The sequence below is a fragment of the Psammomys obesus genome, unplaced genomic scaffold (assembly GCF_907164565.1).
Source record: "Psammomys obesus unplaced genomic scaffold, mPsaObe1.curated_primary_1811, whole genome shotgun sequence".
Taxonomy (NCBI): domain Eukaryota; kingdom Metazoa; phylum Chordata; class Mammalia; order Rodentia; family Muridae; genus Psammomys; species Psammomys obesus.
This window is the reverse complement of record NW_026592732.1, coordinates 14,349,499-14,364,698: the sequence shown is the minus strand read 5'-3', so window position 1 is coordinate 14,364,698 and position 15,200 is coordinate 14,349,499. Positions and strand designations below refer to the sequence as shown.

General features: G+C 37.8%; 1 protein-coding gene across 2 annotated transcripts in view; it reads left to right on the top strand.

Moving 5' to 3' along the window:
- Positions 1 to 15,200, top strand: part of Naalad2 (N-acetylated alpha-linked acidic dipeptidase 2) — a 54,136-nt gene continuing 38,936 nt past the window's right edge. For both annotated transcript variants that reach the window (XM_055615688.1, XM_055615686.1), the window contains exons 1-6: positions 1 to 172; positions 802 to 913; positions 7,234 to 7,420; positions 9,558 to 9,659; positions 11,517 to 11,642; positions 13,886 to 14,072. In XM_055615688.1, the coding sequence (XP_055471663.1) occupies positions 91 to 172; positions 802 to 913; positions 7,234 to 7,420; positions 9,558 to 9,659; positions 11,517 to 11,642; positions 13,886 to 14,072 (796 nt within the window). In that variant the 5' untranslated portion in view covers positions 1 to 90. The remainder of the gene's footprint in view (positions 173 to 801; positions 914 to 7,233; positions 7,421 to 9,557; positions 9,660 to 11,516; positions 11,643 to 13,885; positions 14,073 to 15,200) is intronic.

The following is a 15,200-nucleotide window of genomic DNA, read 5'->3' as shown; positions in this document are numbered from 1 at the left end:
TTGCAAAAATCCCTGTGCTCATCTTTGCTATCCATTTGCAGTCCCCTGGCCTTCGGTGGCAGTCCGAGGCGCTCCCGGGCTCAGGACGTCATGGCAAAGCCCAGGAATCTCAGGGGCCTGGGGATGTGCATTACTGCAGCACTGGCGTCCTTCCTTGCAGGCTTTGTAATGGGTAAGTGTGAAAGCCAGGGTCATGAGATCTCATCGGAGGGAAAAGAAGCCCACGTGGAGGGCTGAGATGGGCTCTGAGGAGTTCCTGAAAGAATTCAGCAAAAGTAGAGAGCGAACGGAGTGCATTTTAGTTGAAATTCAACTTTATTAATTATTCTATTGAGTGTAGACTACTGCTATGGGCTGCTGGGAAGATAACTCGGGGAGGGAAAAAAAATGACCCCGTTTCCATGTAATTATGAATTGAACCATTTTTACGTGAATGTTTTAGGAGTGCTCCATGTGTGTTAAGGGCTGTTTATGAACTAGATTCCAGTGGAGAACTGGAAAGGCTATGCCTCATGTGTTCACAGCACAAGAGAAATGAAAGAACAGTTCTTAAGTAACCCTGTGCTAACCAATTGAGGGTTACATTGTAGATGAGAATTTTTAAAAGGTTTTTACAATTAGCAATTAGGATGTTTTCTTTTTTTCAAAAGTGCACAGTGATCTGTTGGTTAGGTGTCATTATGTTTCATTTTATTTGGTGTCTACTTTAATAGTCAGAAGCAATCACTGTGCATATGCTGTGTGTCTTTGTGTCTGTTTGTGCATCTCTATGTGTTCCTGTAATTCCATTCCAACCCTCAGGCTGGTTTGTTAAGTCTCTTAAAGAAACAACTTCTTCAGCTGGTTATCATCAAAGTATGCAGTGGAAACTCTTATCTGAAATGAAAGCTGAAAACATTAGATCGTTTCTTCGGTAAGTTTGTTTTGCTTTTTTAATCTTGGAAATAGTGTTTATGTTCATTGCATGAACAAATGTATTACAACTTAGCCAGCCCTTATTTACATGTGAAATTATAAATTGCTCACTATTTCATTGATTTTTAAAATGTCTCTAAAGCACAGGATGAAACCCATGGACTGTTGCAGAGAAACCTTTTCTCCTCTCTAACTTCATGCTACAGAAATGCATCTGGTCGGTGTGTTTAGAGATGTTTCACCCTCATGTAACCTTGAACTGCAACTGAACGTGATGGTTTTGTTCCTTGTTCATGGGCTTAATCAGCATCTGGACTTAATCAGAAAAATCTTCTTCTTGCTGCCAGACTCTTTCTTTACTGCATTCTGTAAGAAAGAGTTACTAGAACACATTGTGTTCAGGCTTTTTCAAAAAAGAATGCCACTCACAAATTAGCTTTATTCAATTGTAATTTACATAAATCATAACTTCAAAACCTACAATTTCAGAGACTTTACAGATATATCATAGTAATCAAACTACATGTCGCTCTAGGATGCTGAGAATTCTAAAGCTCTTCTCTTTGGCCATTGAGCTAAGAAGGGATGTGTGACGCAGCTGTGCTTCATGAAAGGCAAGGGAAGCTTATCTAAAGTTTCCTCTGTTGGAGGAAAAATGTAAGAGGGAATAGTGTTCCTTTGTATTTTACTTGAACACTACTAAATTACTATTCAGTTTAGACCATGAAGGGAAACTCAAATGTTACAATTTGTTTTTCTTTTTTCACATCTGTGTTTCATTTTTACTGAGCCCTCTAAAAGATGAGAAGCACAAGCTCATCATGATTAATCATCTCCATTTAAAGAAATACACTGTTTTTTTTTCTAATTGCAGAAATAGTATCTGTTTACTGTAGAAAGTAAAACAACAGTGAACTATATATAAGTTTCTATCACTGTAATAAGCACCATGACCAAAAGTGACTTAGGGAGAAAGGTCTTATTTCATCTTAGAACTCCTAGGACATATTCCATCACTGAGGATGGTCAGGACAGGAACTCAAGGAAGGAATATGCTAGCAGAAACTGAAGCATCAACCATGAATCCTGTTTACTGTTTTGCTCAGTTTGCTATCTTATTGATTCCAGGACCACCTCAGAAACTGTAAGCCAGCCCCAATTAAATGTCCTTTGTAAGAGTTGCTGTGGTCTTTTATGATGTCTCTTTACAGCAACAAAACCCTAACTAAGATAGAAGTTGGTGCCAGAGACTGGAGGCATTGCTGTGCTAGGCCTGACCATGCTTTTGTTTGGAGCAATGTGGATCTTTGGATTTTGGATTAGGAGAGCAGTAAACTGCTTTAAATGGAGATTAATGGGCCATGCTAGTAGGAACACGGAAGACAGTAATGTTAACGGTGATTTGAACTGTGGGGGCCTGGCTCAAGGGGTTTCAGGAGAGAAGAATTTTAGTATGTTGCCTAGAAACTGTTTTTGTGATATTTTTGTGAAGAATGTGGTTGCCTTTTGCCCTTGTCCAAATAGTCTGCCTGAGGCTATGGCGAATGAAATTTCAAAACAACCCTGAAAAGACTCTGTCCTGTGGTTCATTCTTATGAAGAACATGTTGATCATGAAAAATACAAAATCTATGGTTCAAAGATTAAAGGGATACCAGGAAGTGGAATGGAATTAAATCCTGTGTTCAAGGAGATACACAAATTGAAGGTATTACATGGAATTAAGTGAGTGGTGACCTCAGGGCAAGATCCCACCCAGCTAAGCTTCTTTTCAAACTGATGTTGAAAAAGGTACAATACCACCGAGTCTAAATTTACTGTGCATTTGCAGCTTTATCAGGGACAGTTATATAATGTTGGACATTATTATGATCTGGTTATTGTTTTTATTTGGACATAAGGATATATGCTTGTGTGTCAAGTTGACAAGGGGTAGATTGTAATGGTTATTCTCATTTGTCAACTTGACTATACCTGGAATGAACTACATTCCAGAAATGAAAGGCGGGCCTGTGATCAGGATCTTTTTTTTTTTTTCATTCTTCATACAGTTATTTTATTTTTGCTTTTTTCTATAACATGTAATCAATTTGAAGACAAAATATTATGCAATCATAATATTTTACTCTTAATTGATCAGACAAACTACACTCAACAACAGCACTTTAAATAGTACACAGGGAGGGGATAAAGTGACTAAAAGATGTTTATATTGGCTAATATTACTATTATGTTACTTAATGTTCTATACTGTCTAATACAGTTAAGAGAAACCTATGCAAAGTGTGTTGGCATCAAGGAATGCTGTCAACATTAGGACAGCAAACAAACCTATAAAGTTTCTTTATCAGGATAATACAGATGTACAAAACTGCTCATGCTTTTAAAGACTACTTTTAGTCGACTCCACAGAAATCATACATACAATTACTAAACATATTCCTAAAAGTCTAAACATGAGCACTTGGAGCACACAACTTAAATATCTAATAAGTAAACTGCATATTTATGAGAATATGAAAGTCCTATTTTTATTAGTTGTATAAAGAAACGTAATTTGACATGAATTTTATGAATTATTTTCCTGTCAAATTCAAATTTTACAAAAACATCATTGCAAATTAAGACAGGGCATCTTAGCAAGAATACGAGGTTCACGAATCAGTCTTCTGTTGAAACCAAACTTCACAGAAACAACACTGCAGAAAAAAACAGGGCATTATTAGTAACATAATGTTGTGAGCTTCATGAATTATTCTCCTGTCAAAACTGACTTTACAATAACACTACTGCAGAGTGACACAGGGCTCTTTGGCAATATAAAGTTTGTTGAAAGCAAGTCTCATAAAAATACCACTGTAGAATAAAACAGGTCATTTTAGTTCGTGAAACTGTCACTTGTTGAAACCAAACTTCAGAAAAACACCACTGCAGGAGACAGGATACTTGAGAAATATGAAGTTTGCGATTTAGTCTCCTGTTGAAACCAAACTTCACAAAAAAAATCACCCTACAGAATAACACAGTGCACCTTAGCAACAATGAGGTTTGTGATTTAAACTCCTGTTGAAATCAAGCTTCTCAAAAAAGTTCAGAGCAAAATAACATAGGCTGTCTTTAGGTTGGCTCGTTGAATTAGTCTGCTGAAAGAAAGTTTCACAAAAACATGTGATTGGGATCTTAAGGCAGGAAGACAACATACTTTTGATTTGGATCTTGAGACTGGAAAACACGGGCTTTTAATCCTGATCTTGAAGTAGGATGACACAAGTTTTTGATCCGGATCAACATACCCCTTTAACCCAGATCTTGAGACATAGTGGTCATGGTTATAAAGATCTATAATGAAAAGGAGTTAAAGAAAAGCGTAGGTCCAGCCATGATGGTACACGCCTTTAATCCCAGCATTTAGGAGACAGAGGCATGCAGATCTTTGAATTCAAGGCCAGCCTGGTCTACAGAGCAAGTTCCAAAACAGCCAAACTTAGGCAGTGAAGGAAACCATGAAAAATAGAAAGCTGAACAAAAATTGAACAAGGGGGCTATATTCCAGCCCCAGCAAGCAGCAGAACGTGGTAGCTTCAGTCACATGGTTCTGGAGTTAGACTCCAGGATAGAAAGAAAGAAGTTGTGGAATCTCTCTTCATAACTACGAAAATCACAGGCATGTGGCAGGGGTGTCCCTGCATTGAGGCTCAGAGAGGCCATTGTGTGAAGCTGTGAAGGTGAAGCCTGGATTTCCTTGGAGACCCCAAGAAATTAGAGATACCAAAGCCATGGGGTATGTGCTGAGGAGAGCTGCTAAGAGGGAGCAGAAACAGCCCAAGAAAAAGAACTATGTTGCATTCAACATAGCAGAAAGGAGTTGGAGATCTGAAGAGCACCATTCCATCAGACATGGAGACACAGAGTTTGGAGTTTGTCCAGCTGATTTTTGGTCTTGCTTTGGTCCAGTATTTCCTCACTATCCTGCCTTTCCACCATTTTTGAAATGGTAATATGTATCCTGTGCCATTGTCTGTTAGTAGTATGTGACCTGTTTTTGATTCTGATTTTATAAGATATTACACTTAAGAGTTTGCATTTAATCTCTTCTGAGATTTTGAACTTTTGACTTTTAAAGTTGAGACTATGATAGAATTTGGGAACTGATGAGACTAGACTAAATGCACTATGCATTATGTTATGACTATAAGCTTATGGGAGTCAGGGAGTGGAATGTAGTGGTCTGAAGGGGTGTGGCCGCCATAGCCTCATATCTTTGAATGCTTGGTTCATGTGGAGTGGCACTGTTAGGAGTTACAGCCTTGTTGGAGGAAATGTGTCACTATGGGGAGTTGCCTTTGAGGTCCTCTATGCTCAAGCTCCTCACCTTGTGGAATCCACTGCTTCGAGCGGATCAAGATGGATAACTCTCAGCTCCTTCGTCAGCACCATGACTGCTTGTATGCTGCCATGCTTCCCTCCATCATGATAATAGACTAAACCTCTGAAACTATAAGTCCTTCATAAGAATTGCCATGGCCATGATGTCTCTTCACAACTATAAAACCCTAAGACATCTAACCAACACAACTCTGTAAAGTAGAAATTAAATATACCTAGCCTCGATGTTTTTCACTCTAGCTGTAAAATAACTTACTAAACTCATTTGTACTTTTAAAAAGAAATAGTTGATATGTTAAACATCTGTAGCCTACAGTTTTCACTTAACAAGGTAGAGAAAGAAAGTTTTCCAGAGCTTGATGGATCAATAATAGTTTTGCAGGTGGGAGAGGGAACAATTCAAGTAGATAGATAAATATGTCTGGGAAAAGGTGCCTGCGCAAACTCTAAAAAGGCTGGAAAAGAACAAAAGTAGAAATATGAATTCCTGTTGAGCAGAAGCTTGCAGCACAGTAACAGCGCATGGGGCTGAAAGATGGGAGAATGGGTTAGATGCATGTTGGGGTATGAACATCATGGTGTAGAGCATACGAGACTGTGAAAGTGTCTTGAGCAGTCCTGTGATAATATGAGGTCAACTATTGAGAAATATTACTAGTCCTCAAATCAGAGAGTTATAAATTCAGGCTTTAGCCCATGCACTTTTTAGCTGTAAAGATCCGAACTACATTTTCAGTTACCTTATTGGCAAACTAGGGGAAAGAAAGAAGTGCTGTGAGGATGCAGACGAATGTGAAAGTGCTGGTACTAGGTTTTCGAGGGAAACTCATCTTCATGCCCATGTATTTTCTGGGGTGGGTCATTCTTTAGTTGGCTTTAAAACTGATCTACATAATTGTTTATTATTTCTATATTGATGTAAGTGGGAAATAGAAGAAACTTTAAACATATTATTCACCTAAAGCAAAATAAATCTCACTGAGCACTATGTTTGTGGGGTCATTAAAATGCTATAGCTCATTTGCACCCAAAACTATGAAAATATCGCCTAAAGCATTTCAACAAATGTGTATTTTTCATGTCACAGGCAACACCTTAGCACTAGAAAATAGAATTTCATGGACCTTAATTTCTTTTTTTTTAAGTTTTATTAATTACACTTTATTCACTTTGTATCCCACCGTAAACTCCTCTCTCCTCCCCTCCTACTCCCACTTCCCTCCCCCTTCTTCACGCCTGCCCCTTCCCCAGTCCACTGATAGGGGAGGTCCCCCTCTCCTTCCTTCTGATCTTAGTCTATTAGATCACATCAGGAGTGGCTGCATTGTCATCTTCTGTGGCCTGGTGAGGCTGTTCTCCCCTCAGGGGGATCAAAGAGCAGGCCAATCAGATTATGTCAGAGGCAGTCCCTCTTCCCATTACTATGGAACACACTTGGACACTAAACTGCCATGGACTACATCTGTGCAGGGGTTCTAGATTATCTCCACAACCAAGTATCATGAACCTTAATTTCAATGAAATAAATACATTGCTATATACATGTTACAGTTGACAGAAACATTTAAGCCAAATTCAGAGCACCTGGTTGGCTCTGAGAAAATATTAAGACTCCTCCCTAAAAATGTCCTCTATTTATTCATAAACTTCAAGGTGTTGCATCATCACTAGAGAACTTCGGTATTCTTAAAGGAGTATTCTCACATTTGTTCCTGTGCTAATGTGTGCACCACGGATTATGTTCTTTCTAGAGGGAGGACAACATGGAAATTGAAGTTGTTCTTTAATTACTTTAAATAGACATGTCTAACAAACCGGTATATTCACCTGATATTTTTCTATGTTTGATACATAATTGATACTTGACTGCCTGAAAGATGAGCATCTTTTAGGTTTACTCTCTTAATTTTCACTCTTATTCCTCTCATTTTAGTTCCTTTACAAAACTTCCTCATCTGGCAGGAACGGAACAAAATTTACAGCTTGCCAAGAAAATCCAAACACAGTGGAAGAAATTTGGATTAGATTCAGCCAACTTGGTTCATTATGATGTTCTCTTATCTTATCCAAATGAGACAAATGCAAACTATGTATCAATTGTGGATGAACACGGAGTTGAGGTGATATAGAATCATTGGGAGTTTTCATATTTTGTAATCTCTGTGCTTTGCCTTTGAGACAGGCTTTTACTTTTTAGCTCTTGCTGATCTGGAATCTGCTGTATGAACCAAACTGGCTTCAACTCTGTGACAACCTCTTGCCTCCCTTCCTGAGTTTTGGGATTACAGTTACACACAACCATGCCTAATTCATCAGTTGCTTCTTGCTTCTTCATTGATTTGAATGTAGAGTCAAGTAACAATAGAAATTTGTCAATAGTATAGTACCATTTACATAATTCAGAAAAGTTGATATAGTACAAACTCTTCAGTGTCTATTTGTGTCAACTGTGAGTTCTTTAGGCCAGAATAAAGATTTGGACTGGACATAGTCCTTTTGTTTTAAGCAAGGTGAGACAAAGGGCTACATCATTTAAAATCAGTAGGGTAAAGTGCTGTGAAGAGAGAACTAAGATTCTTGATCTACATAAGAATAGGTCATTTAGATTAAACAAGGAGATAGAAGGTCTTCCTGGAGGAGTTGATATATGAGTTATAAAAGACAATAAGAGTTTAACCATATGAAAGAGTAAAGCAAAGTAAGAGAGTTCTAGTGAGAGGAAAACACTGGAAATGCATGACTGTATATCGCGGCTCAGTATTTTTGGGAGGATCTGAAGACTGTATATATTACACTAGTGTGAAAGTGAAGTGGACTACACAAAGGGATAAACTAGTCCATGTGCTCTGGAGATAACCCCTTAGAAAGGCCTATATCTTAAGAAGTTAAATTTCAAGCTTCAGTTATGAGACTTTCTGACAAATATTAGGTAAGAAAAAGATATGACTGAAAAGACATGTTAGGCAGAACACTTTGCTCCTCACATATAGACTCTGCATGGAGTCAAAGTTACAACCTTAACATAGTAGCGCCAGTCAAAGATGACACCCTGAATTAGGGTATTAGCAGGAATAAAGAGGAAAGATGGATTTGAGAAGCAGATTGGAAGTGTGTTATCTGCATGATTGTCTTAGGGTTTTGTTGCTGTGATGAGACACCATGACCTCAGCAGTTCTTACAAAGGAAAACAGTTCACTGGGGTTGGCTTACTGTTTTAGAGGTTTAGTTCATCATCCTCATAGTGGCATGCAGATGGACATTGTGCTGGAGAAGGAGCCGAGAGTTCTACATATTGATCCAAAGGCAGCAGAAAGAGATACTGTGCCACACTAGACCTAGCTTGAGCATCTGAGGCTCAAAACCTGCCTGCACAGTGACACACTTCCTCCAAAAAGACCACACCCATCCCAACAATTCCACACATGCTTAGAGTGCCACTCTCTATGGGCCAAGCATTCAAATGCATGAGTCTATGAAGTCATTCCTATTCAAATTACCATAATGGTTCATAGCTGGCTTGAGTAAGAAAGAAGGGAGTAAATATTCAGGATGACTGTCCATTTTTCAAATGCCTGGTGTAGGTGACTTTCTTAGTGATACTGTTCACAGGTGGGAAATATAGAGTCATAAGTGGGCATAGAGGTGGTAGAAGATAAAAGTTATTTTTAATGTGTTGCATTTCAACCTCAAAGCTAAATAATCATCTGGCTCTTATATGTAGGAATGTGAAAAGCTGAGCAGCAGATGCATATTAGCTATTGGCACAATTTTAATAGTGAAATTACACTGGAAGGGGTAGAAAATTGGTCAAAAAGTGGTATAGAGAAAGAATGTATTAGCCATTTAAATAATGGTAAGGGGTGGGGCGGAAGTGCTCTGCAAGAGAAGCTGAACAAACTAGGAAGTTACAGAAGTACTACCATTGCTAGCCTTCACCCCATCTGCTTGCTTTTAAACAGTGCTGGAGGTGGAGTTCAGCATGCTACACGAACATTCTACCACCAAGTAACCCCCCAGCCCAAGAATGGCACCTTTGCAGCTCCACACTTAACAAGAGAACATTTAACCACTTCAGACTACTGTTTTGCAGATGATGTAAAACTTACTCATTGTTGTCAGTAGGATTTATCTATTTAATGATAAAACCTTTCCCTGGGATATACAATACTAAATGTAACTGAGGGGGCAAGATGGGCCATGCCTTAATTGTGATCTGGGATTATTCTGTGTAACTTGACATGTTTGAATTCTTGCTAGATTTTTAAAACATCATACCTTGAACCACCCCCAGATGGATATGAGAATGTTACAAACATCGTACCACCATATAATGCATTTTCAGCCCCTGGCATGCCAGAGGTAACAAAGTACATCTATCTATCTATCTATCTATCTATCTATCTATCTATCTATCTATCTATCTATCTATCTATCTGTCATCTATCTGTTTATTTATTACAGTTTATTCACTTTGTATCCCCCCTGTACCTCCCTCCCTCTTTCTCCCCTCCCTGTTCCCCAACCATGTCCCTCCCCCAGTCCACTGATAAGGGAGGTCCTCCTCCCCTTCCCTCTGATCCTAGTCTATCAGGTCTCAACAGGAATGGTTGCATTGTCTTCCTCTGTGGCCTAGTAAGGCTGCTCCCCCCTCAGGGGGAAGTGATCAAAGAGCAGGCCAATCTAATCAAGCACATCTTTGCACCTTTCTTTGTGTATAAAAGCCTGTGTAGGGAAATACAACTAAGAAATATTCACGTGGAGACTAAATATATCTGTATTCATTGTTTAATGTTCAGTATTATGAACATCTTCAAAAATTAAAATGACTTTTTTAAATGATAGAAAAGACGATAAGGAAAAGAAAAATTAAAGGAAACAAATGCACTAAAAGATATCATGCTATGACACAACAATTGTCGGAAATGCGCTTTTAGTTCAAGGAAGGCAACAGATGCTTTCAGCAGCTTTTTCCACTGTTTATGATGTGAATTTTAAATTATTTTTATCCATCTGTTTTTGTAGTTCATATGACAGATGTTCTTAAAATAATGTTGTAGTTGGAAATGAAACACATTTGGATTTCAGAAGCTATCTCCAATTGATAGCCACTTGCAAATGAAAAATTAGTTTTTTCCTTGAAGTCTCACTAGAGAAACAAGCCACACTCAAGGGTAGATTGCGTGCCCAGCAGAAGATGGTCAACACAAAATGAACTCAGCTGTAGACATAATGTTATTGTGCACTGTGTAAAGATTCAAACGCTGACTCCTAGACTTCTCTTCCTGGCTGAATCCCCACTTGCTTTCTCTCCTTTCCCCATCCCCCAGCTGGCAGGAAGTCTAGCCCTTTCTCTCCCCTGCTCAGATATTGGCTGTTAAGCTTCTTTATTGACATATCAAGGAACAATTGAGGAGCATTTTTTACATAAAATTGAGACAGGAAATTCTCAGAACAAGGATTGCAACCAGATATGGGAACACAGAAATCACCATTTGAATATTTACACACTGCACAATCACATTCTGCCTATACGCAATGGCATCTTTGGAGGTTCTTTGTCTCATAATGTAAAGCCAGGGCTTTTTCTTTTTTTTTTAAATAATCTTACTGGTCCTTTGCATATGCATTATGGTACTTGTTTTATGTTTTGTGTTTATATGCAATTCTGTGTGTCTCTGGATCTATCTGCACTTATTGTACTTTTTCTTTGGCTTTTTCTCTTGTTCAGTTGCTTTAGCCTATTCTGATTATTTGTTTTATTTTATCTTATTGAATTTTATTTTATTATTATTTTTACACTCCTGTTTGTTTTCTTAGGAGCGACAGAAAGGGTATAGATCCAGATGGTAGGAGAGGTGGGGAAAAACTAGAAGGAGTTGGGAGAGGGAAATTGTAATCAGAATATACTGTATGCAAAAAAAAAAAAAAAACAATTTTAAAGAAAGATTGAAAAAAAGAAGAAAATTACAATTAAAACACAGTCAAGATTGTTCAAACAGCATGTATTTTCTGCTGATATTTTCTTCTGGAGATCACCTGTTTAAAATATGTCTTAGACAACTCCTTAAAGAACTTTTTCAAGTGTTAAACAGATATTGCAATGAGTTCCAAATGATAATTTATCTAAATAAGGAAAGAAAACTGCAGTTTTGAACAAACTTATTTTAATTTTGTCTTTAAGGCAGCAGCATATGTATCTTTCCCATTTCCCCTTAGGGAGAGCTTGTGTATGTGAACTACGCTCGTACTGAAGACTTCTTCAAACTAGAAAGAGAGATGAACATCACCTGCACTGGGAAGATTGTTATTGCAAGATATGGGAAAATCTTTAGAGGAAATAAAGTAGGGTATTTCTTTTTTCCTGGAGGGAAGGGGAGATACTGGATCACACAAACGTAAATGGTCACTTATATTCCCTCTCGAAAATTCCTTTTAATTTTATTTACCTTTTGGTTGTTCTCCATAGGTAAACAGAAAACTTTATTTTTACATAACTTTATATTTCTAGAAAGGAAATTATTTTTGTTACAAATGTAGTATTTGCTTTAAAAAAGTCAGTTGGAGGAACTCTCTTATGAACACAGAGCTGTACAGTACAGTAGCATACCTGGGTCAGGCCGAGTGTGGACACTGAATCTTTGAATCTTTAGATCTTTTTTTCTTTTTTTTTTTTTTTTTTTTTTACTTTTTACTCACTGTGCCAGCGTCAGGATGAGTGAACAGGAATGCTAATAATACCAATTTTATAGAGATCTTTATAGTATCTTAGTCTGCACTAGAAAGCACCTCAGTAGCAAACTGATGGTGGTGATTTCTATATGACTATTTAAGTGCCTCATTCATTTAAATGTGGACATAATATTTTTCAGAACTGATGAACAATTTAATTATTCTCCTGTTGATATATGTTTTCCTTGATGGGCTTCAATATGTTACTACTATAAATAATTCCATTGTTAACATTCTACATATGTGTGAAATATTTACATATAATTTTGTGATATAGATTCCTAAAAATGGAGTGTATGATAATATCATATGTTCTCTCAGAACTCTGATGGAATAATCAAATCGCCTTCTCAGAAAGTAGGGACACTGACACAGCTGAGTGCTTTCTTAATATTGTGATCCATATGAGTAAGCAAGGAATGAGAGTTACCTGCCTTCAGCTACACTGCTAATGATTAAGGAATCAGTTATCTCATAGAATCAAGTGCTGTATTGTTAGCAACTTCGGGTGGTAGAAGCTTACAGAGTCACATTTGGAAGAAACACTGTCTGTTGGACACAGAGTTACATATTTGGAAAGTGCTTACTCACCAAGATTTTGGTGGGTAGTTGTTTAAGAGTTTAGTATTGTTCACACTCTCAACAACAGCCTTATGTTAGTAGGGGAGACAAACACTGGAGAGATATTTTAATATATTATGGACTGTCCTCTGACAGAAATAGAAAAAATTTTCTACAACAAAGGCATAACCCTAGAAAGGAGCAAAGTTCTTAAAAGAAATTCTTTAGGCAGAATACTGACCAGTTAGCAGAAGAGGAAAAAGAACTCATTCAAGGCCCTTGGCTTCCCCTTTGACTACTAGACTTTTGAAAGCAGTCTGTTGTGTTTGAGGACATGACCATACTTTCCAGACACAGAAAACTGAGGGAACTTTCTCTGTGACCTTGGCATTCAGACACTCCGCAAAACCTCGCTGAACTTGGAACATTTATATGCTTCCTACTGCACCCAACTGTTGAATGACATTATAAAAATAGCAGCCATTTTCTGCACTTGAATCACATCTCTCAGCATTGCAAGATGCCCAAAGATTACTGAGGGGCTAGAGATAATATCTGCCAAGTGCCCTTATCTGCACAGTTTGGGTATCTCTTGCTGTATCCCACTTAGCAGACCAGATCTTTCAGGACCTTCGGATGGGCTGCAGACATCTCCAGATCCTCAAGATGAGATTCTGCATGCTTATTACCATGACAGCAGCTCACAGAATGCCTGTGAGGTCCAGCACAAGGAAAACAGCTCTAAAAACCCTTCAAGTTGATTTGGCTATGACTCTGAAGGCAGTCCTCTTGCAGAGACTCACAGTAGAGTACAATTTAGAAATTACTCAAAGCTGATAGTGATGAGGAAAGCCCAGACTCCAAATTCAAACAGGACTCCAAATTCAAATATCAGTGATGAGGAAAATCAAACTCCAAATTCAAATAGGAAAACAGAACATCTAGAACTGACAACTTTTCTTCACTTGATGCAAATATTGTTAGTTGCTGGTTCTCTATAACAATGCAGAAAAATAAAAAATAATAACAAAGGAAATACATGAAATAGGAAGTATATAGAAGGGAGACTAATTTTGCAGGTCTGGAAATGACAGGAACAGTTTATAAAAGATAACTTAGTTAGGATTTTGTAAAGGAAATGACTGTTTGTTAAGTTTACCAAGAAGAAAATTAGCTTGAAAGCAAAGCTAGCAAACATATTATTACAACACTATCAAAAGCAGTTACTAAACTACTTCTGTAGGAGTAAGCCAGTCGTCTCCATTCCTGCGTTGTGTTTCATACTGCTCTTACAGGTTAAAAATGCCATGCTAGCTGGAGCCTTGGGAATCATCCTGTACTCTGATCCAGCTGACTACTTCGCCCCTGAGGTGCAGCCATATCCCAAAGGATGGAACCTTCCTGGAGATGCCGCCCAGAGAGGAAATGTCTTAAATCTGAATGGGGCCGGTGACCCCCTCACTCCAGGCTATCCAGCTAAAGGTATTGGGCAAACCTGTTAGTTGACATCTCTTGTAAAATATTCCTTGCTGTTATAGGTGCATATAAACATTAAGAGTCACAGCAGAACTAAGATTATATATGCCTTTATGTCATTTGGATTCTTTTTTTTTTAATTTTATTTTTCTTATTAGTTACATTTTGTTAACTCTGTATCCCAGCTGTATCCCGCTCCCTCATTCCACCCCCAACCCCACCCTCCCTCCCTCATCTCCTCCCTGCCCCTTTCCAAATCCACTGATAGGGGAGAACCTCCTCCCCTTTCATATGACTCTGACAAAACAGAGTCATTTGGATTCTTAATGCTGGAAAATAAGTGATTTCTCTTGTATTATTTTGCTTTTAAACTTACACCAGATGTAGACATGGGAAGAAGGTTATTCAGCTGACTTTTTTTTAAAAAAGAAGGATGAAGGTTCAGAAATATTGATATGCATATTCAAAATAATGCATACTTTTAATCTTACATTTTATATTTTCTTAATGGCCTAAGGTTTTATTAGTTGGATGTTTAATGTTTTAAGAAAGTTTTCATGTGGTAACATACTTCCTACAGCCTTATCAATAGTTAGTGTGGTGACACTATTTAGTTCTGCATTCTAATGGGTGATCAGATTCTCAAATTATGATTCTTCTTTTTATAATATATTTTCCATGTTCATTAAGGACTTCATATATACATACACTGTATTTTGATTATATTTACCCTCTCCCCAACACACATCAACCCTTCTGAACCTAAGACCTCTTCTGTGTTCCCCTCTCAACTTCATGATTTGTTTTTGGGCATTTTTATTTTCTTTGTTCTGTTTTTGAAACAGGCTCTAAGGGTCTACCTGGGAACTCACTCTGTAAATTAGAGTGTCCTCAAACTCACAGAGACCCACATGCTTCTGCTTCCCGAGTGGTGGGATTCGAGCATGCGTCACCATGTCTACCTTTTTAAATTTTTATTTAATGACTCATTGAGTTCAATCAGTTCTCATAAACACATAGGTGCAGGGCCTTTTTTAAAAAAACTATTGTGGATTTTTGGTTCTTACCAATTTTAAAACTAGTTTAATTTCTTTCTTTCTTTCTTTCTTTCTTTCTTTCTTTCTTTCTTTCTTT